Source organism: Alosa alosa, chromosome 5, assembly GCF_017589495.1.
Source record: "Alosa alosa isolate M-15738 ecotype Scorff River chromosome 5, AALO_Geno_1.1, whole genome shotgun sequence".
Taxonomy (NCBI): Eukaryota; Metazoa; Chordata; class Actinopteri; order Clupeiformes; family Clupeidae; genus Alosa; species Alosa alosa.
This window is the reverse complement of record NC_063193.1, coordinates 15,433,091-15,459,808: the sequence shown is the minus strand read 5'-3', so window position 1 is coordinate 15,459,808 and position 26,718 is coordinate 15,433,091. Positions and strand designations below refer to the sequence as shown.

The following is a 26,718-nucleotide window of genomic DNA, read 5'->3' as shown; positions in this document are numbered from 1 at the left end:
TGCTTAAAGCAGCTCTGCTGCTCTTGCAGAATGCCATGTTCAGCAATAATAATCCCCCAGATTCACAGTAAAGTGAATGAGAAGGCAGAGTGTGGTTGTATGCACTATTCCAATCAAGATGAAGTGAAGTTGAAATGAGCGTGGTGGCTTTTACAGACTGAAGCCTGGCAGAGTGCTTGTTTCAGGGTTCACTGCACTCCTCTGCCCCTGCCCCTGCCCCAGTCCTGGCTCTCTGTCTTGTAATTAAGTTCTCCTTTGTCTTTGTGGAACGTGGCAGATTCCCTCAGGGATAGATCCCCCCCCCTCTCTGCTGGCACAGGTGTTACATAATTGAAGAGTACAAGGTTTAGCGTGCCCGGCATCGAGCAATCGCCACCCCTACCCCCACCTTCACCCTCACCGCCACCCTCCTTAGCTCCCCTGCATATCTTTTATTCAAACCGGCAGGCCGTGAAAACTCCTCTCCGAGAGGTTCTGCCGCTGCCATCGGGGGAGACTGATCATCCATATGTTCCAGGCCATGCTCTCGTCATGGGCTGAATGCACAAATAGATTGGCGGGGAAGAGACGCCGCTGCCTCCACGTTGTGTGCTGCAATCTCTGGCGCGCAGACATCAGAAGCTCTCCGCACTTGCCCCCGTCTCCCCTCCCCCACACAAACATAAACCCCCATGTGGCTTTTTTGGGGGGAGTGGAGCGGAAAAACGTGTTGGTTTTTCATGCTTTGTTATCCCAATCAGTGTTTTTATTTATTTGTCTGCGTTATGCCCAGGAGCTAGCGGAGACACACTTGAGAATGAGGAATTTCCAACAAAAAAATCCTCACCTAACAGTTCAAAGGCAAAAAACCCCCACTGCAGCATCTGTATGAGGGGTATTTGAGAAAGAGCACGCTTCCGTTCTCTTTCATGTGATTCAGTTGGCAGCTGGAAATGGACATGGGTCCACTGTGGGCTAACAGCGTAGCTGTAGTTCGGCAGCAGACTGGAAGACCTTGGAGTGCTGCGCCCACGGTGATCTGATCCTTTGTGACTAACTAAGGACTTTGCTCCGAGGTGACTGACAAAAGCAGTAGGCCGTTCAGAGAGACTGAAGCTCACTCACCATATAACCTACTGCAGGGTGTGTGTGTGTGTGTATGTGCGGGGGGGTGACTTCAGCTGGAGGGCGAGATGGAGAAATCCACTGTATGAGTGACTTTATTCATGACACTGCTTTTAGCAAGGGGCAAAAATCAAACGCTCTTAAAAGGGAGTGAGTCACTTTGAGAAATCAGGTCACTTCAGCATCAGAGTTTGGCTCCTGAAAGGTTAAGGCCACACCAAAAAGTGCACATAATGTTGTGTGAGAGTGATTCATTTGTACATCTCTCTGTTCCGTCCTTGGATTCATGAATCTACATTGAAACTGTATACAGCTCTGTCATAACAGATGACTACACATATCATATACAGCTCTGGAAAAAATGAAAAAAAAACACTGCACATTTTTCTGATGTCATCCTACAGTTGCTGAGTGACAATTTAATGAGTTGACGGTCATATTCAAATTTGCATTGGTCTGTTAATTTTGAAATTTTACCATCAACGCATTCGAATGTCACTCAGCAACTGTAGGATGACATCAGAAAAATGTGCAGTGGTCTCTTCATGTTTTCCAGAGCTGTATGTTTATGTTTGTAGTTTTTTTTATTCTGACTGCTATAGGAAGCCAATGAAGACTAGCTAACAGAGAAGTTACATGTCTTCTTTGGCTGATATAAGACCAGATGTGCCACTGAATTTTGAATAATCTGTACTACACAAACAGGTAGGCCAGCTAACAATACGTTGCATTTGTCCAGTTTGGAAAGAAGTTTGCCAAGTTGTGTGGCATATTGTGTTGTCTGACCTCCTGAATATTGTTTAGGATAAATAGACATACTGTATAGCTTTGTGACTGAGGTCACATGCTCAGAGAAGTCGGTAATCAATTGTGCCTTTTTAGCAGGGGTCAGTGAAAGATGAGCCAAGCTGGGTGCTGTCCATAAAACTTGTCTAAGCCAAAAAAGGCTCAGCAGTTGTTGCAAGAGTTTCCCTCTCATTGCATCCTTATTTGCATCCACCTCATGTTGTTGTGTCACATGTCAACGACGAGATGCCTGGAGTCAAGTTGCAGATCCATCTAAGAGAAGTGGTCCATAAAGAGGTTGCTGAGGTGTGTCTATGTGTTGTCACCTCAGAGCATGTTGATGGAGTAAATGCTTGACAGTCTCTGATGAAATGAAATGCGTACGTTGGCGCAACCTCTCTGCTCAGCAGACGAGAGAAAATAAAGTCTTGGGGTCGGAAAAGCAAACAAACATAGTATACTTTCCCCTGCAAAAATTGTTGGCTGACACCTAAGACTCCAGACCTCGGTGTACCCTCATCAATTTTCCTTTTCCTGAAGCCATCAAAGTTTTTGAAAGGCTTGCCACTCAGCTTCTTCAGAGGTAACCTCCCTCCCAACGCACACACACACAGACACAGACACTTTTTTTTTGACCAGGGCTTATTCAATTCAGCTTTTCCCCCAGAGAATGTTTGATTTTGATGGCTCTGTGATGTGAGGTCGATGGAAAAGAGCCAAGTGAAGGTCTGTCTCCCCAGTGTTCTCTCAGGGAACCAATATTTCTGACATGACCACTTTGATACACATAATGATGATGGACAGTAATTTTCAATTGTTCAATCAGGTGACTAGTCCAATGCGTTGTGGCATGCAATCAAAGTCAGGCATTTTTTTTACAGTGTGGTGTCGTCTACAGTAGGTGATGCTTTGAAGAGAAGAGCAGTCGAGCAAATGGATTACCTGGACATTATGTGGAGCCTTGCCTCTATACTCATGCCGTGCCTCTTGAGTAACCATTCAGATGATACATTTGTCTCAACTGATGGTCAAAAGTTCAGTTTCTCATTAGCTTTGTCTGCATAACATGACTATACTGGAAAGAGTCAAAGGATCACAAGTTCACAACATTTTCATTTAACTTTGGCAAAATTGGACTTTGGTGCCTTACTGGCCAAATGCAAGAGTTGTCAAATCTTAGCTACCAGAAGGCAGTGTGAAGTACCCTATTTCACTTCTTTGCTGCAAAGACATGAAGCTCTACATTGCTAATGCTTTGTTGAAGGATTTGTGAAGGTTGCCAACAGTTAATGAGGGATCGTTATCGTCATTAGGGCCAGTCTCACTTTGCTGGATGGAGCCAATTAGTCTTGATGACTTCAAGCTCCCAACAAAAGGACATCAATAAGGAGGATTTCTCAAGCCTGCCCCCCCACCCTCTACCCTTCCAGCTTGCTCCGGTCACACAAGGGATTTGTCCCAAAGAAACGACAAACAGGGAGTCTTAGGAGCTTTGGAGGCAAGAGTGCTGGATGGTTGAAGTAGTTTGGCTGAGATGAGGCCCCAAACCGTGGGGGAAAAAGGTGGTTTATTGTTGAACTTGGGTACGTTTTTATTTACGTTTGCAGTGACTTCTATAACAGGACTGTTATTCAGAGATCTACAGTTCAATGGGTTTTTTTGTTGATTTGGTTTTATCTGCACTGTGTTGAAATGACTTCCCTGGGTTTGGCTGTCCCCGAGACATCACCAGCCCTGCCACAGGTTACTTCATATCCATGGCAACAGAATGATGCACTTTGTTTGGCTCCCCTGTGAGATTTTATACTTGATATTTCTCTCCCTGGCTCAATTCGATCACAAATGTACTTGTCGAGTTAATATCCTGCTGTTGCGTCGCAATGTCTAGTCTTTTTACGAATGCGTTGGCAGTGTTGTCGCCTCCCTCCCTTTCAGTCGTGAAGAATGTCTCCTGCTCACTAGTGACTTGCTGGCCTGCCAGAGACGAAGCCAAGCGCCATTAAATCTCACAGCTCTCTAATGAAGCTACTCCTGTGAGCTGAGAAATCCTGTCGTTGCCTCTTTCCTTCCCATCTCCTCCGCAAATCCATCACCCTGTCGCTGAGCTACTGAAGCAATAGGGTGAGGAGGAAGAGGAGGAGGAGGCTGAAGAGCGGAAAAGCAGGAGAAAAATGTGTCTCTGTGTGCCAGAAGGCCTCAGAAATAAAACTGTGCTGCAGCTGAGACAGCCGAGAGAAGGGAACTTATCTATTTATCTATCATGCCTCTCTTGACAGCAGCTCTGAAAGACCTGTAGTACATTCATTATTGATTCTAAAAACATGCCTTTCCCCTCTTTTAAAGTTTGCATACATCCAAGGGATAGCTGTTGCTTGTTGTGCTTGTGCTGCTTGTTAAATATACGGATGTCTGGGTTATTTATTTTTTTTTTTTTTTTTTCTTTTCTTTTCTTTTTTCAATCATGATTCCTCGTAAACAAGTCATCTGAATCATCTGTTTAGATATGAGTCATCAGGCTGTTGTGTTTTCTACATTATGCAGGCGTGTGTGGTGCTCAACTCTGCAGGATATTTCCCTATTCTTTCCTATACGCTAGACATAGTCCAAACTGAAAGCAGATGAGTAAGAAATGGCATAACCCATTGAACGGTATAACAGTATAAATGCTGACTGTGGGTGCTTTTGGCATGTAACCGCATATGTGCACTGGTGTAATCTGTTATTCTGAAGACATTGGGGCGCAAGCATGGCTGAGCTGGGAGCAGCGATAACTAATGCCACCCGGCTTAGCTTACCTTTGATGTTCGTCCTAGAAATCCAAGGTGCTCAAAGGCTGCTTGTCCTTGAAGTTAAAGAAGCCATGGATCCCTGGGGAATGCAAGATATTGTAATCCCCAGGAAAATAAGAACTTTTGGGGGTTGGGTGGTGGGGGGTGGTGGGGTTGACATGCTTGAGCAATTCAGTCGTCAGCCCCAGAGCCGCCACAGTGGCCCTATAGGCAAGACAATGGCAAAGTAGCACGCTAGGCATGCTAGACACGCTAGGCTCATGTTTTATGAATTCGCCTCAGGTTTTCCCCTTGCCGCTGAAACTGCTGATGTTAAATTCTAGTAGATGCACAGCTGAATCTGTTCTCTCTGTGAAGGATAACTCTGATTGCAGTATGCAGCTGCAGGAGACTGTTAAACACCAGGCTCCTAGAAAAGACAGTGGGGCGAAATCAATAATGAGGAGTAAGGAAATGTGTGGGGGCTCAGGAGAATGTGGAATATGGTATCGTTAGCGAAATGCCCAGCAGTGTGGAGAGCAATGAATAATTAGTGTAACCTCCAATTTTGGCTTAAAGCCATGAAGTCACAACTCTATATTGCAAAACATGAAGAAGTGCTGACCTATGCCTCAGGCAGTTGTACTGTGTAAAGGTCTCATTTAAATAATTGCCTAAGTTATGTCTTGATATGTGTGTGTGTTTGTGTGTTCGTTCATCTGTGTAACCACTCTTCTTGTTCATGTGTCCCTATGCAGCTGCCGAGGCAGTCTCGTCATCCTGGTTGGACAGCGCGATCCTGTCAACTCTAACATTTCGTCCCATCCACTTGCGACCTGATAGCACCACTAACGCCAAAGGTACCCCAAATCAAGAAGCACTCTCTCCTCCACTTTTTAGCCCTTCATCCTCCTGTCTAATGCATAACAGACTCCATTAGACTCCATAATTTTTCCCCCTAACACCCCCACACACACACACACACACACACACACACACACACGCAAATTCTGTGCCTTTATTTGTTTTACCTGTGCTCTAATTCTAATGTGACTGAATCCACACTGTATTGTGTGTCCTATCCCAGCCCTCTGAGGTATCTCTATTCACAGGGGTTGTTATTGGAGTTGCTCGCTTGGACAGAGAACTTTGCGGTTTATAATCCCTTTAAATGCCCCATCCTTCAGTGTGTTTACGTGCTCTGCTTCTCCCACTTAAGAAAGTGTGGTGGAAAAGCAGAGGCAGAGGCATTTGTTCTGGTCCAGTTTTTCCCTCTCCAGGGCTGAAAAGGGAGCGAGAGCTTCCTAAATGACAGCTCTTTTCATCTCCTGCTGTGTTCCACTGCCTTTCTGACACAATCAAATACATATTTATGTGTTTTTTTTGTTGTTGTTGCTTCTTCTCCTATGGTATTTTTCAAAATGGAGGCGTGACGCGAAGCAGACCGTCTTCGTTTCTTTTCAAATACCGGTGGCTGTTTGTGTGGTCAGTCTATACGATCAGAGCAGTCTTTTATCATCTACATTAAGAAGGTTTAGGAAGTGGATTACTGTATTTATCAATGTAGATTTTTATCCCGATTTGAATCAACTTTGCTGATGTAGAGTGTGTGTGCGTAAAGATTTTTTTCTTAATGAATTCTACCTGCCTGTGAGGCTGTGTGAGTGTGTCTGTGTGCGCGTGTGTTTGTGGTGGGTTGTTTGTTTGTGTGTGCTCTTCTTTGTGTTTATGAATGTGTGTGTGTGTGAGTGGGAAGAGAATAGGACAAGCAAGCCCTCTGATTCCGCACCAAAAGAAAATACTTCAAAAGAAATGACAGGGAGAATGGCTGGGAAACAATGGTATCTTCTCTCTCCCTAGCTGAGAACCACACCAGGAGTTTGGGTCTAAGCTTTGTTTATCCAGCCATCACAATGCTACAGCCGGCCCATAGATTAACTCTCGCTTTAAAGTCCCATAGAGGGGAAAAACACTCGGAATCCCAAATTGGAGGCTAGATTAACTGGGCCTGTGATGAGGCTTTTATTTTGTCTTAATGAAAGAGGAAATCTTCAAAGTCAGTGAGGACTAGTCTTTTGGGCCGCACCAACTCAAAACAAGCAAGTCTTGTTACTTCACCATTGCTCTCCACCATTGTAGACATACAGTATGTTATCTTTAGTGGAACATTGCATGCTTTGGAGTGGGGGTTTGCAGGCTTATCTGACAGGGTCCTCTTCATCTATACCCTCTATTGAAGTAGCCATCCATGCCACCCTCAAGTATTTTGTTTTTTGCTTCTGCAGATGGTTGTCCCTGAAAGGACAAGCAAAAGCATTTCTGTGAGTCCGTGATGGAAATAATTACCCTCTCTTAGAAAGCCACTCCAGCCAGGCTCCACACGTATTAAAGCAACACCAAAGCACTTTCCCTCTGTCGCACGCACGCTATTTGTTTATCCAGCACCAGCTTTGCAAATAACGATGTCCACAGACAAGGTAGAGTATGTTGCATGATTTTATGAAAGTATTTGCCTGGCACCCTACCCAGCACCTGACCAAAGAGTTGAGAGGGCTGTCCAAAACATGGCCATTTGCGGAATTTGCGTCAGGCTTTTAATGTGAGAAGAATATCGAACATGACAATGTCTTACATGTTTCAATACAATAGAGAGATGTGTCAGATATTGCCAGAAATTGCTTGACCTGTCATTTTTCTCCCATGTTTTATACAATTTCAGTCTGAGAGAGGACCCATTTAATCACTTTTTTTTATATCCAGTTTAATGCCTCAAATTGTCCCCCTTGCTTCATTTACAGTAAATGGCCGAGTCTATTACTCTAGAGACCAGGTGGGAAAAGGGCCAGGACGCTCATCCCCTCCCTGTGCAGTGTGGAGTGGGGCAGGTGCTTATTGGTAGTCCCCTGTTCCTCAGAGCTCAGCGTTTGTGTGAGGGGGTAGGGTGAGCATCAGGTGTAGTCATTAAGCTCCCCTCCGCCTCCTGATTGTTGGGGTTGAGTGGTGCTAAAAGTTGACGATCTGGGCTAATGAAATGGTGCTTGTCCCTAATTATGAGGTTTGGGGGCTATGACTATGTCATTCCTCAGGCTCTCCCACTCTGTTCAACCGTGTAGCTCACGTCATCCATCCCAACCTCGGCTTCCACCGCCAAACCGTTCCGTCACTGTCGGGAGGGTAGCCCCCATTGAGGTGTGCTGAATTATTTTACACTGAAACACCTATATACCGAAACACCTATATCCTTAACAATATATTATCACAAGAGCTGTACCTTGTTGACCAAGTGGTTGAAACTTAGACCTACTGTAATTTCAGACTGGAACATGTTGGACAGGGCAAGAAGGCAGCTTAGCATGTTGTGTTTTGCTACCGAGTTAGAAATCCAGAAAGGAGGGAGAGCTGTGGTGTAAGTAGCTGCAGCATCCACACCCCAAACAGTTTCAAGTGCCCACTAGGACCTGGGTTTGAATCCAACCCATGGTCATTTACCGACCACACCCCCTTATCTTTCCCACTTGCTTCCTACCACTCTTGACTGTTTTTTTTTGAATAAAGGCTAAAAAAGCCCAAACATATAGGTAAACAATACAGGGTAGAAGCTGCAGTGCAATGTCTCTTGGTTAGCTGAAATTCTGAAATAATTTAAATTCTAAAATATTAACTTTTAAAATGTATTTTTATTTATTTATTTATTTAACTATCATTTATTTGTTTTGTTAGTTGGGTGTGTGTTTTATTGTGCCAGCACAGAGATGGTCTCATAGAGCTAATGAATGAGGTGTTAAGGATTTATCGGCACATTTTCCAGTTGGGCTTTTTAAGTGCTCGGCTCGAGCCGCTGCTGTTACTGCAGCATATTAGCCCCCAAACCACGTCGAATATATGGCTGCAAGAGTAAAATTTATTACGCTGCTATATTTAGCCGCGCAGGGGCTGGTTCTGAAACTCATTTATCCTTCAGGGAAAGCCCTGGTCAAGAATGAGCCCTCCTGCTCGTGTAAAGATCCTGTGATCATGCACAGGCTGTTGGGCCAGGGGGTATAGTATGGGGAGATACTGCCTGTCGATTGCTTCTGACATGTGTACGGCATTCACACCAGCTTCACTTTCAGCTGCTAATGTTACTTCTCACTGAAATTGCCTTTGCATTCGAAATAATTTGGTTTCAGCTATCCTGTTTCGACTCATTAGGAGGTTCATTTGCTCCTTTGTGCATTAGAGTTGTGCAATCAGCAGTGCAAACGACCCCTTTGCCCTCCCTGTGTATTTAAAAGGCTTATTAGCATGTGCTTAATGCAGCATGCGAGCAACCTGGTTCTGATGGAGGAGCAGGTTAAATAGATGGCCCTCAGAGTCTCCCCCCCTCTTTTCGCCTACTGGCCATTAGCAGACATCTGCTGCCTAACATCTTCAAGCAGGGGGCTTATTTGTCGAGCAGGAATTCTTCAAATTCACGCCGCCGGGTATCAGTGGGGTATTTTTGGACGTGTCCAGGAGGCGTGCGGTAACGATAAGTGCTGTGTGGATGGCTCTGAAATGCGTCCTGCATTCTCTGCGGTTCGTGTCATGGGATAGTCCTGCCTTTCTGACTGACCGACGCTCCTGGCCAGGATGGTAGGAGCAGGTTTGTTTAGACTTCAAAGACGTGAGGGGGAAAACAAAAAAAAAGTTGCCTCGTCAGAACTTTAAACCTTCAGGCTTTTTCTTCCCAGGTTCCAATGAAGGCCTATTTAATGCTGATTATCATGTCACATTTGTCCTCCCTGTTGGCAAGCATGCCCTTATTAGTTAGCGTAACATTACATGAAATATTCAAAAAGTCAGTCCTTCCTCCATGTCTTCATTTTTCCAAAGGGGCCGGAAAAAAAAGTAAGGGAGGTAGACCGCCCCTGCACCCCCAGCCACCACACCCATGGAGCAGGGCCCCTCTTTGGGGAGCTCCACCACACCACAGTGCCTCCACAGAAAACTGGTGTCAGAGCCTCATTCTAGATAAATAAATGATCAGCCAGAAACAAACATCAAAGACGTGTTGTGTGCTGCGCTGCCAAAAGAGAATAGGAGCCTTGCCCAAGAGTTTCCCACTGAGCCTATACTGTTTGTTTATGCATGCTTTTTCAAACTACTAAATCCTGCAATCTACACCAGCCTTAAATCCTCCCCATCATACACAAACACAATCTCTAGATTTTCATTTAGGTGCACCAAACGAAATATCCTTGTAAAAATTGCTCTGAAAGTACAGCAGTTCAGTTTGTTTCCTCCTTTTTTTCCAATCTTTACTGGTAAATAAAACAATGTTTCATAGTCGACCTGGGGGGTATTCCAGAAAGCAGGTTTACTAGCTTAACTGGGTATGTTAACCCAGAGTAAGCGGTAAACCTGGGACTTCAGTTCCAAAACGATCAGGCTATGTAAGTCACTATGGTAACATAGGCTCTGAACTTAACTGGTTATGTTAACCCAGAGTAAGTGGTAAACCTAGGATTTCAGTTCCAAAACGTTCAAAAATGATCAGGCTATGAAAGTAACTATGGTAACAGGCTCTGAACTTAACCTGAACAAAACCTACCCCCTACCTGGTTATGTTCAATTATGTTGATTATTTCAGTGCATATTAATATATTTATATGCATATGCAGGCCACTATTTTCACACTTTCAATGCTGTGGTGCATTTTCAAGCATTTGAAGGTTTGATTGACAAAGAAGCACAAATCATCCGTGCTATTCACGGTGAAAGGGCGATAACACCACGACATCACTTCCTTTCTTTTCCAAACAAGTTTTGCGAGAGTGCTACAGTTTTTCAGCGAATCACAGCCAGGTATGTTGTCACTAAGTTTGGTTAAGAATGCTGATGGCATTTGGGATAAAATAGTTTTTTAATAGGCTATACACTTTTTGCCTCTCTTATATGTGCATCGATGATTGCTCTCAAATTGGTGGGTAAAGTTTACCTTGTGCTAAAGCAGTTCCTGCACAATTTCATTCGTTTTTCTGGCCACAAGCCCACAAGGATCATTAAAGTGTAGTTTCACCAGCTGGCAGGTCAGCATCACTTAATAAGTTTTCCAAATTGGACGGACACTAGGCTGTCTTTGCTGGTGAGCTTTCAATTAACGGGCTTTGGCTTTTTCAGAATGTCCTCACATTAAGGTGTAATGGATAGGTTATAGGCCACTTCTATTTTTGGATGCTCTCTTAATGGTGTTTGTGTTTTAAAAACACATTTTTATTTTAATAATTGCCAGATGATATGTGATGCTTCACATCTTATAACAAACGTGGAGGCGAAATGGCAGGGCCCAGTAGGCCTACACGATGCCAGGATGTACCGGGAATCTAATTTGAGAGACACATTTCAACAGGGTGCGCTAGGCCTATACCTTACTAGAATATTATCAGATCCACTACAGACTAATTAATGTGTAGGCTGTAACTTAATGTTATATGTGCAATTACAGGAGAACTTGATGGGTAGGCTACTGGGGGATAGAGGATACCCATGCCTTCCGATACTCTTCACCCTTCCGCAACAATGTACAGTAGGCTAACTTGGCCCACTGCAGAACCCACGTTAAAATAGAAAATTACATTTGGGAGTCTCAAGGAGTCTATGGCCCACTCAATCAAAAGGTAGGCTAGTTTAAGAAAGCACAACGTATTCAAAGCAGTCAATACGTAATATCTAGCCTGACGAGCCAGACCCACATTAAAATGCAGTGCTGAGTGCGTAGTGCTCAGTCCGAGGGGCGGGATAATCGGTTGTCTTTCAAATTCCCTCTGCACGCAATAGGATAGCGCTACAACTCATGAGTCCCATGCGTTTTCCCACCAGTGGAGCTAGTTGGCTAGTTCAAACTTTTACCAACTTAAAAAAAGCTTAACTCGTTCGCCAACAGCAACATCCACCTTCTTTGTTTTCAAGTAGCAGGGAATTCACGCCGAACCGTTTATTTTTTTATTTATTTTTTTTAAGTAAATTTTTTTGCCCTTTTTATGCCTTTAATGATAGTGAAAGTGGAGAGTGACAGGAAGCGAATGGGAGAGAGAGCAGGGGTGGGATCCGGAAAAGACCACGGGGCAGGAATCGAACCCGGGTCGCCGGCGTACGGTGCAGGTGCCCCAGCCAGTTGCACCACAGCTGGGGCCACGTCGAAACGTTTGAACTCTGCCATCAATCATTAATATGTTAAGCCCGCCTAATGACTCTATACACAATGTGATCGGCCCTATCGAAGTTGAATTTTTTCAGCTCGCAAGCCAACAGAGAGTTGCTAGACTAGCCCGGGCAGCAAATTAAATTTGCTGCCGCTAGGGTGCGTCTAGATTTCTAGGCTACGTAATGTCCACTGAATTATTTAATTGTACGTTTGACATTAATAGGCTATCCTAAACTTACGCATTTACACGGTGAGTTAGGCTATTCTCTGCCAAGCAAGGAATCGTTGGCAGACGCTCAAATATTGCTCTTTTTTGTTATTACAGTTCTCTCCTCCTCATAAGCCTCGAGGAGAACTTGCTACTCTGCCTCTGAAAAATACGGTGATTTTTGTTTTGCCGGTTTCACTCATGGTTTTGACTCTCAATAGATGATGCCTTCATAAGTTCGCCGTGAACGCGCACAACTCTAGGTTAACTAACACAGGGTTGATTGAACTAACTGGTAACTGGTGTTTTGGAACCGACAGCTTGGGTTTAGTCGCCACAGGTTTAGACAACCCAGAGGTTTTATCTCAGATAAGTTTTATCTCAGTGTTTGTTAAACCTCCTTTCTGGAATACCCCCTTGATCTAACGTTTTTTTCTCACTGTCTTGTTTGTTTATTTCCCTCTTTGCAGCCCTCTGTCAGACTGTAGTCTTCTGGCTCCCCTCCTTCTCTCTCTGTCCTTACTGGGGGATGTGTGTAATCTAACTGCCTGTGACCAACTAACTATTAGGTGTGTATCAAGATGACCTGTGTAAAAGTAAACACAGCGAATTGCCGTTTCTCCATCACACCTGCTTGCCTGTGTTTATCTTTGATGTCCTTTGGCCAGTGGTGCTTGAGTGATTGAATCAAAGGTGTAATAGCTGTGGAGTTATATGTTGGATGTAATGTCTAACGTGGTGCATGCTGTGTGCAAATAAACCGCTGCTTGTAATTTCATTTGATATTGCCATGGAGTCTGGTAGGGCTATTGCATGCTTGTTGTTGGTATTTGAGGATATATTTGAGTCAGAGAAGAAGCATTTTGTTTTTGATATGTGAATGTCTTGAGTGGTGGATCCAGTTCATGGCTCCCAGTCGTGACCATTTCATGTTTGATTTTGTGTGTAATATGACTGTGTGGAACTAATGGTGTTTCTGCAGTGAACTCTTAACTGAGTTAATGCCTGTTGACCCCACTTCCCCTCTCTCTCCTCCTCCTCCTCCTCCTCCTCCTCCTCCTCCTCCTCCTCCTCCTCCTCCTCTTCTTCGTGCTCCTGCCGCCCCGGCACTAAGACCACAGCACTGCCTAACTTGGGGCACTCGGGGAGCGCCATGGAGGACTATGACGTGCGTTCGGCGGCCAGCATCCTGGCCTCGGTGAAGGAGCAGGAGGCGCGCTTCGAGCGGCTGACCCGCGCCCTCGAGGAGGAGCGCCGCAACGTCTCGCTGCAGCTGGAGCGCGCCAACCTGCCGGCGGACCTCACCACGGCCGGCTGCACCACGGTGGCCGCCGGCCAACCGCTCGCCTGGCAGCAGGTGGTGATGCAGGTAAAGAGAACGTTCCGGAACGTTTGCCCGCTCATCATCCCCGCCCCGAGGCAAGCTGCTTGCATCCTCCCGTCTGTCTGTCCGCCTTCCGCCCCGACCGCCTGTCGCTCTCATTCCCGCTCGTCCACCCAGCGGATCGTCCATCCTCATGCGTGTTGCCCATGCCCCGAGAGCTCTGGAGGCTTGAGAGCATGGCGCCATGACTCCGTGGCTTTGTCTTTTATCTAACCATTCATCATACTCTCAATAGTCGTCAACAATCTCTGTTGTGATTGGTTGGGCTAGGTGTTGTGTCATTGTGGTGGCTCATGTTGGGGAAGAGATTTCTCATCTCGATCTCTTCCCCTGCATCCCGACTAATCCCGTCAGCTGTGTGGCCCCCTCCTTCTGTCTTTCCACTCGGCGCATCTCGATATTGTCTTGTTCTCCTCCTGTGTCACTCGTGGAGTGTCTTCCCATCTGTGGGATGCTCTGGGCATGTCGCTGGTAATATTTTGCTCTTCTGTTTTTCCCCCTCCTGGTCAGGGACGTGTGGAGATGTTAAATGAGGCTGATGTAATCCTCTGAAATGTCAGTGGTCACTACGGCCCATCAATTCTCAGACAAAACTCCTGAATGCCAAATTGAATAATACAACAGCAATTGTCATTTGCAGTTAAGGTCAAGTGTCGAATGAATAGTGTCACAAAACCCTTGAGTCCCCTTGGGTTTCTTTACTAGCACTTGTCACGTTTGAGCAAAGTATGCTTTCAGATACATTTATTCTGTTTGGTGCTTCTTGCATGAGTCTTGCTGACACATGCGAGAGGAGAGGTTGAAATTAAAAATTAAGTGTCAGCTCTTGCCCTGTGTGAGCAAGCGTAGTCTTGTCACAGCACATGCTGCACACTTTGATCTGCGTCTTGCCTGACGAGTGTTGTGACTGTGATCACCCCTCCTTCACACCTATGAAATCATATGTGACTGTAGACAGGGCTGCCTAAAGGTTATGGCTTGGGCGTCCATTCACTCATTCTCAGTCTCTCACTTAACTGACACCTGAAAGTAGGCGCTAGGCCATCGCCGACAACAAACCTCTCAGGTCTGTTGTCTGTGAAGTGCATTTCTGCTCCTTTGGCATATGCTTCTATGCTGTTCTATCCATCCATCCATCCATCCATCCATCCATCCATCCTTCTGTCTATCCATTCATCTGCCATCTGCTCCACCTCTTTTCCACCGTCCACTTGTCCTCTGATGCTTACAGATCACTGAGCATCCGACGAGGCGCTTCCAGGTAGCGTATTAGATGCTGTGTGTGTGTGTGTCTGTGTGTGTGTGTGTGTGTGTGTGTGAGAGAGAGAGAGTGTGTGTGTGTGCTCCCACTCCATGCGTGATGTAGCAGCATGGCATCGCTCGTCCCTCAGGGCCCTGTGCTTGGCGGAATCGTCACTAGGGTTACGTAATGGTTTTGAGGAAGGAAATCACTGGCGCCTGTCAGATCGTATGCATGGAGATGGATTGTAGGAGAGAGCCATGAATAGCCTTGCATATATGTGTGCGTGTGTGTGTGTATGTGTGTGTGTGTGCGGGCGTGTCTCTGATAATGTATGTATTCCTGCATGATGTCAAAGCTTTATCTTCATATCCGTGTGTTTCATCTGGTATGCTGGGAATAGAACACAAGACCGTCTGGTGGTTATCCTAGTGGTAAATGCACGGCATATAGTGGAATTTCCATGTACAGTGACAACCAGAGGTGGGACCAAGTCACTGTTTGGCAAGTCACAAGTAAGTCCCAAGTCTTAGCAGTCAAGTCCAAGTCAAGTCCCAAGTAAAATACAGAGAAGGGCAAGTCGGTCCAAGTCCAAGTCACATCAAAGCCAAGTTAGAGTCCAAGTCCAAGTCCCAATCTTTTTCAAGTCCTGAACAAGTCATCAGGTACTCTTCACTTAATAATGCCATTATTAGACTATCGATCATAATTTTAGCACTTCCATCTAATCCACAGTATTTTTTTTATAAATACAGATTAAAATATGTTCAATGTTTCTGTCTTGTAATCTTTTACGACACGATGTGCATACCTGTGTAATATACACATGTGCATACCTGAGTAATCTGTACAAAACGGATAGCTACATGACACTCAGCACAGCTGCAAAAATATATAATGTTTTTCCAAATTGCGGAGCCCACTGTAAGGATGAGTAATAATTTGACTGGTGGTATTTCACTGCTAGGCCACAGATTTGCCTGCAAACAATTTATTAGGCTGTCTGCCAGTGGTGACTCATAAGGGAAGCCAAGGTCAACATTTTTATATTATTTAAAAAGATAATAATGACAGTAATTGTGTTTTAAAGTATTAATTTCTTAAGAAATACTACACATTTGATGCTGTTTATCTAATTTGTAAATGGTGCACTGTCACTTTAAGCCCATTGTGCACTGTCCACACGTTCTCATAATGATCTTTTTTTACCAGCTCCGTTCAAATATAGCCTATGGCTAGTCCACAAACTCAAACATTGTTTGTGCCACATGTATAGCACAATATTAACGATGATAAGCATGATATTAAGTTGGCACAAACAGCTTTCATTCCTTTGGAAGAGAGAAACATGTATGACATGATGCTTGCTTGACATTTTCTGTTTGCAATTAAAAGTGAATTATGAGCCTGGTAGCCAGTAGCCACCTAGCTACAGTAGCTGAGTGGAATGCGTTTCAATCGGCATATCATGTGCTTCATGTAAATAAATTATTGAATACTTCAAGACTCACCAGTTACATTACACAAGGCAAAGACAACTCTTCATAATATTCTTGTCCACTTTCCAAATCACAGTGAGTGCAGCTATGTCATAGTGACCTGGATCTCATAGTTTATAACAGTATAGTAGACTAGTGAGAACCGGATTCACAATCTCCTCTAATCTCGTACTTGTTGCCTCCCGATTTCTTTTTATATGTTTCTTATATTTAAAGAAGATATCAATCATCATCAACAATGACAAGCCAGCTGGAACCTACTCGTTTTCTCTCCCTCTCGTGCGTGCTTAGATGTGTTCTCCATTAAATGCAGTAGCCTAGCATAAGTTTAAGTTGGATCTTAATGGAGAGGACTCGAAAAGTATCATCTTTATGTAACATGCTGTTGGTGCTTTTTGACAATCAATCAATTTGCAGTAAAGCTACTAGTTGGTCCTTCCTCTGTCTCTTGGTGCCCTACACACAGTGCGTAACGCGTGTGAGGGTAGTGGCAGTAGGCTACTGAACTGTGCTCTGTCCGCTTGTCTCCGCTATTTATTTTTTTTAGTCGCAGGAAAGCGTCTCTGGATTGACTGGTACACGATCAGGAAATTTAGTTTTTGATTACAGACATGTCAAGTCATCACAAGTCAAAGAGGCAAAGTCCGAGTCAAGTCTTGAGTGAATAGTATTCAAGTCCAAGTCGAGTCGCAAGTCATGCCGAATTTTATCAAGTCAAGTCTGAAGTCATTAAAATCATGACTCGAGTCTGACTCGAGTCCAAGTCATGTGACTCGAGTCCACATGTCTGGTGACAACTGTGTCATCTCAGTGCTGTGTTGGTGAGCATGATCATTATGTTTGTTCCCACATTGACTATTCTGTCACAATTCCATCCAGCAATCAATAACGTCATTGTGTAACATGCGGTCCATAATGCAGAGTAAATGTCAGTGTAAGATGCATGCATAGCAGTATAATATGCATCTTGTATCTTGTGTTGACCTGTTTTGTACATGAAAAGTTTGGAGTTGTGTTGTTTTTATTAAGTAAAGATAAATCAAATTGCAATAACCCAACAACAGTTCCACTGATATTGCCTGGAAAACAAAAAAAAATAAAAATAAATATGAAAAATTAATTAAAATGTGGCTACAACGTTTTGGAACGAAACTCTTCCATTTATTTTTTATGAGGAGAATTATAGATTTAACACATTAGTTCTCAAGATACTTTGTGTCTGATAAATTTTATATGTTTAACTCCAGTAGCTCTGAATCAGGGTCTTTCTCTGAGAATGTTTCTCTTTGAGACAAAAAAATATATAATACTATGGCTGAGCTGAAACCATTTCCACTGCTCAATTAGAGTATTGTGAAAGTAACGCATATACATTAGCCACGTCACATGTGGGTTTACTCTCTGCCTTTAAAGTGCTGTTTAATATTCCAGAGAGACAGACTGACAGGCAAAGATGGTAACTAGAGCTGTTGTTCACGGCTGCCCCTCTCTAAATGCGGCAGAACTTTCAAAAGGACTCCGAGCTTTAGAGGATACCGTGTCCTCTTTGATCTGCTTCTCCTGTCTGCGACGAGACGTACGAAGAGCCGGACTTGCCGTACTTTATTTATTTTTCTTTTCCTTTTTTCCACTCTCCCTGGCTCTCGCCCAGGCACAATGGACACAAAGGCTGTGTCACCGCCGCAGATATATCCCTCCCTGGCAGCGGCAGTGTGAGCCCAGGACCTCATAAATCACCTGCCTAACAATGAGTCCTGGCCTTCCTCACACACACCCACTCTCACATACATACACACACACACACACAGACACACACACACACACACACACACACACACACACCTCCCCTTTTCTCCTCCTAGCACCATTAGGAGAATGTGCGCCTCCTGTAAATGTGTAATTATCTCGGTGCGAAACAGGCAGCATTGTTTACCCCCGGCACTCTCGCTCTGTCTCCCTGTCTGTTTCCTCCCCTCTCGCACTCAGGCTTTGTTTTTGCCTCCCCTTTTCTCTCACGCTCTTTCACATTCTGTCTGTTTGTCTCTCACTGAGCCCGTCACTCAGTCAGTCTTGTATCATCAAGTTTCAGCAATACCCGCATAGATGGGGTCTTGTTCCCCACAGTGTAGCCTATGGTGTCATCGTTTCACTTGTAGGTTACACAATAAATAGCCTACTTATAGGCCTGGTGACAAAAAAAAATGATATTAGTTAAATTTCATCAATGGCTGTTTGTATGCCGTGAATTCGCTTGTAGCCTATGCCATATGTTAAGCTTGAGCAATTCCTCTGATCCAAAGCCTGCTTTGACACATTGACACTAATGTGAAAACATGCATCCTCCTCTCCTAGCCTACATCAAATAAAAGAAACCAATTCATGATTACCAAATGAATTTAAATATGGGGAAAAAAAGTTTGTTGCGATTTAGCCTACTGTTGTGATGAGGTTCTTTCTGCTGATTGATTTACATGTCCGTGTCGCCAACTCTGAGAACTCTTGTTCGCTGACAATTTATCCAGAGAGCTGATTTCCAAAGATGAGCCTCCATCAACATTCAACGACAAATTATTAAAACGTAAGTAATGCAATAGAGTAAACCAATGTGCTACAAGGTGTATGGTCTTAACGCTAATTGTAGCCTAGACTTGTAACGCTAGCTTAGGGCTACATGTAATGTTTGCATGGGAAAGTTAGGCTAACACAGTCTAGGCCTGTTTAAACTTTCTGATAGTTAAAGGAAATATGAGCATATGTTGGCATATAATGTGATAGCCTAAATTCTGTCCACTTAGCAGAGGTGGAAAAAGTATGAAAATATTGTACTCAAGTAAAAGTACCAATACCGATCTGAAAATGTACTCAAGTAAAAGTAAAAAGTAGTTCATTTAAAATGTACTTTAAGTAAAAGTTACTTAGTTTTTTTTTTGGGGTACCAGAACAACCAGTTTTACTCAGAGACTTTCTAATGAGGAGACACAGCACTCAAAAAAAAATCCATAGTAATGCATGGGGTTAGTTTGTAACGCCTAGTTGTCTACACATCACAACCCCCCTTCCGCTGCAAAACGCTGACATGTGAATACGCTGAGCCAATCATGTGGTGTGTTGTAAAATACATTGAGCCAATCATGTGGTGTGCTGTGAAGACATCGTACAATCATCTGTTGTGATCTCGCCAAGTGGAGCAAGATTGGTGTCGGAAGCCTTACGCACACGCATTTCTGCCGAAATAGATGCACCCATAAGTGCCCAAAAAAGTGTTGCAATATGGTCGAAAGTGGAGGTAATTTTGCCTGATAAGGATGTTGAGAAATGGAGATCTATGTGAAAAATCACCTCCTTTAAGTTCTTTAAGTTTGAGCAGTAGTTGATTTTCAAAGTTAGTTGCACTCATCCTTGGGTCGCTTTTGCAGTGAACAGTAATCCAGCATTAACTGAAAAAGCCCCCTCACAGGCAGCTGAGGCAGGCAGGCCAATGTTGAGTTGCAGAGAGTTTTTTTTATATTTGGAAATGAGCAGAAGGTTCAGCAGATTAAAGGGTGTCAAACTAGGGGAAAGGGGAAGTATAGGGCCCCAATAGAGGAGAGGGCCCTTGAAAAGTGGAATACAGGGGCACAACATTTTCATCAGGCATTAGTAATAACTCAGGTAATCCACACATAAAAATCCAAACAACTCCATAAGTAGAGTCATGTGTAATGAAGTGGAATAACACAGGGAAAAGTATTGAACACGCCAAGAAAAAGCACTAAGGCAAGGAAAGGGAAGGAACGAAGCTGGAATCTGTAATGGTTAGTTAGAGTAGTTATCCTTTCTATCTGGCGCAATTAATATAAGCTTGGTTAGTAGCTTACATATTGATGGGCTATAAAAAGGTTTTTCATTACCAAGGTGTCACACAAGAAACATTTCATGATGGATAAAAGCAAAAGTTTCCTAAGACCTTTTGCAACCTTATTGTTGCAAACATATCAATAAAACTGGTTACAGATGCATTTCAAACTTCACAATCTTCCAGTAAGCAGCATGGGAGCCATTATCTCCAAGTGGAAGAAACATCACTGCATCATCAACCGCACAGGATCTCCTCGCAATATTTTGACCAGGGAGTCAGTCAATTCCAAGAGCCAAGGACCACTCGGAGAAAGCTCCAGAAAGACTTGAAGGCAGCCGATTCAATTAAATTCAATTAAACAGTTCTGAAGTAATCTTGAAATCCAAGATCAGGATTCACAAGAGGGACCCCTGAATCTGTTTAGAACAATGGACCAAAATCACACCTGATACTGCTGATTAACACGCTTTGTCATACAGGAAATGTCTTGAAGCTGTCTTTACAAACAAAGGCTTTTCCACAAAGTATTGAAGAAATTTCAGTAGGCACATTCAATACTTTTTCCTGTGTCATTCCACTTTAATACACAAAACTCTTATGTTTGGATTTTTATATGTGTGTTAATATAATGAGTGGTGAAAATTTCGAATAGACTCACTGGAAGTTTAGGCTAATTACTGAAAAAAAAAAAATTAAGCGCTCAATACTTATTTCCAAATTCATATATTTATTTTACCTGAATATTTTAACTCCCAAATTAAATGTAAAATGAATGTCAGACGAAATGTAAAGTTTGACTGACTGGATTTTGTATACAAAAAACATAGTGAAACTGTCTAAGGTCACTCTCACTCTCCCTTTGCTAAAGAGCTAAATGGTTTAGTCCGTATGCACCATTCATAAGGTAGTCTATCTTTTGTTTATTTAGTTGAGCATCGCTAGTAGTGGACCGCTAATTGTTGTGTGCTGTTGGTGCAATGTCTTTCCCAAGAAAGCCAAGTCAGGTTACTAAAACAAAGGCCAAAACAGGGAAAAAGAGAGACATCCAAATGAGGGGAAACAACTGCTAATAAACTTCTTTCCAAAGAAAGGTGAGCACAAACGCCAAACACTAAATCCAATGGTGTTTGCTTGAATATCTCCGCAATCATTGGTGCTAAACGAACTGAGACAACCCATTGGAAAAAGCCGAAAATACACTTTCATAGGTTAGGCTAATCTGATGCATCTCGTGATCCAGCTCCATCTCCATCACTTTCAGAAAGACTGCATGGCGTCCGCTTGATTCATGTCCTGTTGTAGGCTACATGCTGATCATTATCACTAGGCTAGTGGTTTAGGGCCATTTTTTTCTGTTTTCTGTTTTCAAGTAGTTTTAACTTTTTTTACTCAAGTAACGGATGGGATTTTTGATGTAAGGGTACAATACTTCACCAAAAAAGTAATCCAGCAAAATTTAAAATACCCCATTTTATAAACTACTTAAAAATACAAAATACACAGAAAACTACTCAATACAGTAACGAGAGTAAATGTATTTCAAGCATTTTCCACCTCTGCCACTTAGCTATAATAGGCTATCACAAACAGACCTTTTCACGCTTGCGCATTAGACATAGGAGCCTACATTCCTTCTTATCAGAAAGACGTGTTCTCATAACTTCAGCTGCTCTCTGACGGTGGTGAGAGACGAACGGTCGACTTCAATCAAGTAGCCTAGGTCCTTTTCGAGTTAATTGTGAGTGAGTTGTATGGTAACTGTGATACACTACACTGTAATTAGTATTCTTTAGGAATGTACACACTGATAGGAAAAAAAACATCCTACATTTGACTTTGATAGCTTCTAGTCTAGTGCCACTTGTTGACAATGTGTTTCAGTGCTTTGCATGTAGATCTGTTTTGACAACCTCTCTTAATCCGGAATAATTTGGGTCCATGAGTTGTTGCTGTGAGACTGTTCTGGCCGTCGCCCAGCGCCCAGCGTTTACTGAATGGGAGTGGACTCATAAATAATGCCCAGACCGGGCCGGTGAGGGGGTTAAGGCGCCGCCCCGTTCCAACTCGCTGCATGGCTAACGCTGGACGACAGGAATTCTTGTCCTCAAGGTTAGAGATGGACACATTCCTCCGCATTCAGCGTGGTGGCGAGGAGCAAAGAAAGAGAGAAATGGCTTTTGTGGCACGACGCTATTTATATTCTGCGGGGGCCGCTTAGGCCTCCATCTATGGAATCAGCGCGGGGCTCGGAGTTGGATCTGCCGTGCCTGTGCCCCTCGCAGCCATTTGATCACAATCCATTAAACCATTAAACTCGCTAAAATCTCCGAAAGAGTTTCTGAAAAGCCACCTCCGTGCTCAAGAGCGGGAGTCTCGTCTCGCTTTCGCTCTCCTGCTCTTGTTCCTGACACAATGCTCGCGTTGCAGAATGCCTGAATCAGTTTTTGGCAGCATGTGTTTGGCCTGGACACAGTTAACTGTCAGTGGACGGTAATAAAGGCTCTGGTGATGGGCTGAACAGCCTGTGAGACAGTGTGGCTGTTCAGATGCATGTGTTTGATAGAAGGATCCCGGCTTTACAAGACCTCCATGTCACTGTGGGAATGTGACCCCTTCTCCCCCTCTTGTAGGTCTTGGACGATAGCAATTGTCTTTATCATTAGCAGTTAAGGTCAAGTGTCAAATATGCTGGGTGTCAGTAAGCCTCTTATACAAAGACGATACAAGTCGCACACGTCATGTTGAACCGCAGCGTTGGATTATTTTGATCAAATACTTTATTTATTCCCTCTGGTCCAATCAGAAATCAGGCAGACGATGGTCTGGCATAATCCAAAATAATACAAATCATTTTTATTATGGGCACCAGGGATGACGTTACACCAACATAAGTTTATGAAACCAAATCCAAAAGCACTGTCCAGATTATTACTCTATTGTATCGCAAGCTCATTACATCTCCTTAGAATATGCACACAATCCTTATAATATGCTCACATTGTTTCTGTGATAAAACTGTGCTTTAATTATACTATGCTAAACTAGTCTGATCTCGCCATTACACAAAAATATCCAAAAGGTTCACAAAGGCCACTTGGTTTTTGTTTAGCATGCTGTTAAGGGTACTGTAGGTAAAAAGAGCATTCTCTCTTACAAAAACACCATGCAGTCTCTTGGGAAGACTAACCATACATGAACTAAAATACCAATGCGCTTGCATTACTGCAGTGTAGTTCACAGACTTGAACTGTACTAATGTAAACTGTACTAAAGGAAGTTCAGGCCTTAGCCGGAAATCTTTTGAAATCTGTTGATATGTATTTTCTCTAATTAGACATTTATTGTATCGATTACCCAATTTAAAGGACTAATAATCAAAAAATGATGGCAATAATCAAAAGTCACAATAAAAGTTATTGCAGCCAGTTTACGTTGCAGTACATCTGGTCCTTCTGTCTTATGACTAAAGAATATGTCTGTCAATTGTTGCCCTGTGTGAGTGAGTCTGCAGGCTTTGATCTGTTTACTGGCTGTGAGTGGTATGGCAGTCATGTTGTTGTCAGTGTGGCAGAATGCTCGAGTTGGCTTTGGCACGGTGCGCTCGCCTGGACACAATTAACTATCAGTGAACAACAACATTGGGGTGATAGCCTAAACAGACTGCGCCCTGACCAGACTGGGTGGTGGTGTGGACACCATGTGTTTAATATAAGGGTCCCAGCTTCAGGTGACCCCAGTGCCACTCCAAGAATGTGACCTCTCTAACTCCTTCTGTACGGCTATGGCCAAACAAGTCTGGAGGTTGACCTGTTGGGATTAAATCCTCAAATTCAAACCATTTGGGAGGGCAGACGTCCTGCGCAGTTGAAAGGAGGTGTTTCACCCACTTCAAAGGCCTTTGCGTTTTTACAGTGTGCGTGCATGAAGCGTACACGAAACGTCGTATTTTACCACGTGAATTACAACCGTGTAAATGGCTTACAAATGACGACCAAACAGAAGAACCGCCATGAATCAATTTTAGAACCTTTTGGAGGAGGCAACTTGTGGGCAGTTCAGCCTCTCTCCCAGCGATGGTGTGAAACAATCATTACAGCGTGACACTTCACATCTCCAAGGTCTTGTGTTTTTCTTTGGTCTCTTTGTCTTTTTCTTTTTTCACTGAGCGCAGCCATGCGGGTAGAGGTCTTTGTGAGGAGGGAATTAGGAACGTCATTGGCCCATTCTAGGCATCGGGCTTTACTTAGGCTTACAGGACATTCCTGCATTCCTGAGTAGAAATGCATCTGACTTTTGTTTGCGTCTGATGTTTGGCATGTTGATGACTGGGGCTTTGCGTGTTTGGGTACAGATGATCTTAACCTGACGTTTAGTGGGCCGACTCAGAAGATGGATTGCTGTTGAAGGCACCAGTGCCCATGAATCTGGATTCCAGAAATTCAGTTGAAGTATGAGGATTTCATGAACACTGATGCTGTGGTTTCTCTCATTACCGTCATAGTTCTTTTTTTTACTGACATTTGGTGTGAATAAGTTGAATTGTATTGCACCTGCTGTTAACAATCTGCCATGTGTTTGGACTGAGTGACTAGCCAGTCGGGGAAGAAATGCTGTCTCACAGAATTCACAGAACAGAAAGCCCATTGTTTGCAGTGGTTCGTTCTCAGGAAACCGCAGGCGAGCGCGGTGCGTCCTAAATAATACGAAGGGGAGAAGTCCGATATTAACTCCAGTCCAGTCCATCTCTTGCTGTCGGTCGGTCTTTTGGGCTTTTCCTTCTGTCTGTCCGCCTGTCATAACAGCTAGAGGGTGTTGAGCAAGCAGGTGAAGGAGATGGAAAATGAGACAGGAGAAAGAGAATTCTCTGACAAAACTCTTCCACAGCAGGCACTAAGGTGAAATACTACACTCTACAGTGTGTGCCTAAGGCCATAACACAGGCTGATGCCCAGTGTGGATTAATAGTAAACAGCACAAAAAGAAATGGTTACTCAACCAGCCATCATGGCCAAAGAAAACTCTCTCTAGAGATATATTTACAGGAAAAGCAAAGCTAAAAAACTCTTGTGTAACCTGAACAGAAAGCAGTGAATGTACAGTAAGAAGTGTGAACCTAATTAATACACAGTTATTATCTCCCACTTTGCTGAATGGCCACTTTTTCCAACAAAGCACTTTTCAAAATGATGAAAGCTAATTATGCTCCAGTTTCCAGCACCGGTTCTCCCCTCTCTCTCTCTCTCTCTCTCTCTCTCTCTCTCTCTCTCTCTCTCTCTCTCTCTCTCTCGCTCGACCTTGTTAAAGCATCACACGTGCATCTTCTGCAGTACACATTTCCATCTCTCTTTCTCTTGCCTCTTCCTCTCGTTCTGCCATCTTGTTTAGCCTTTTCCCCTTTTGTGAAGAACATGAGTCTAGCAGATGAGGCTCCAGGCTCATTTGAGGTGTCTGACTGTCCGACCACAGCATGCTCTGTTATGCTCTGCATTAACCTTTCCACCATCTGTTCCATAGCCACGTCTTGACGCCCAGGAACTTAAGAAGCTATGATTACCGCTAGCATTTTGTGGGTGATTTTTCAAAACAAATGATGGCTCTGTAATACAGTGTAATGTTGTCCAATTCAAGTGCAACATTAAAGCGAAGGGGGGGAAAAAACATCAGAATAAATCATTTGACGCAGGCGTGTGGTTTTTTGAAGATAGAATACAGGGCCGCTTTGGAGTGTGGGGTTCATATTGGTGTTTGAAGCTGAGAGGAGAACGTTGGTCCACGGGGATGTTGTTGACTACAGAGAGAGAGAGTGAAAGAGAGAGGGAGAGAGAGAGAGAGAGAACAGAGAGAGCAGAGAAGGCAAACACTTAAGAAACTATGGAAACGCGTTTGATGTAGTTTATTATGCCACCGACTCCGTGCAGAACACTCCCCCTTCTCCTTAAGGGTTATTTTTATCTGCTTTGCATAGTAGAGAACCAGGAAGAGACGTAGGAGCCTGTCGCTCTCTCAGCTCTGAAAAAAAAAACCCAGAAGAGTGGGGCCCTGCAATGGACTCTTTTTCCATGTCCTTGCAGGCTCGGAAATATATCCCCTTTTATTAGATTAAAATTCTTTCTCACTGTTGGTTGCTGCATAATGTCTGAGTTTTTTTTTTTTTTCTGTCTCCGCCTTTCCCCACTGTTTTGTGTGACCCCCATTGAAAGCAGGCTGGAAAGACAACAGGACAAAAGGATATGAGTGAGGGAGAGAGAGCAGGGGGAAGAATGGAATGAGTGTAAAAAAAGAAGGGATGGGAGAGAGGAGAGGAGAGGAGTGAAGAGAAGAGGAGAGGAGGGGGGGATAAGGGGGTGCCCTCTTCCTCTCCCTCCTCCTCCTCCTCCTCCTCCTCCCCCCTCTCCTCTCCTCAGGGGCTGTGCTCCTTTGGCACGTCGGCTGGGCGGGGCCTCAGAGGCTCTATGTGCTCCAGCTGCGTCTGTCTGTCAGCGCCCTCCCCCTGACCAGCCACTTAGTTTGCATAGATGCTCTGTGTGTGTGTGTGTGTGTGTGTAGTTTTGTTTGAGAGAGGGAGATGAAAAGAGAGAAGAGTGTTGCAGCAGCTACACACAGAGAACAGGGCAACGGCCGTCTGGCTCAGTGGATTTCTATTCACACACTCGCATTCACACTCTCTCTCTCTCACTCACTCACACACACACACACACACACACACACACACACACACACACACTC

The 26,718-nt window shown here is 43.9% G+C and overlaps 1 protein-coding gene across 12 annotated transcripts in view; it reads left to right on the top strand.

Moving 5' to 3' along the window:
- Positions 1–26,718, top strand: part of arvcfb (ARVCF delta catenin family member b) — a 176,406-nt gene that overhangs the window by 54,952 nt on the left and 94,736 nt on the right. For 8 of the 12 annotated variants that reach the window (XM_048242924.1, XM_048242915.1, XM_048242914.1 and 5 more), the window contains exons 3-5: positions 5,417–5,518; positions 6,944–6,979; positions 13,146–13,400. In XM_048242924.1, coding sequence (XP_048098881.1) covers positions 6,944–6,979; positions 13,146–13,400 — 291 coding nt within the window. In that variant the 5' untranslated portion in view covers positions 5,417–5,518. Of the gene's footprint in view, positions 1–5,416; positions 5,519–6,943; positions 6,980–12,501; positions 12,601–13,145; positions 13,401–26,718 lie in introns of all 12 variants that reach the window. The other 4 variants (XM_048242919.1, XM_048242918.1, XM_048242920.1 and 1 more) reach the window with 4 other exon arrangements.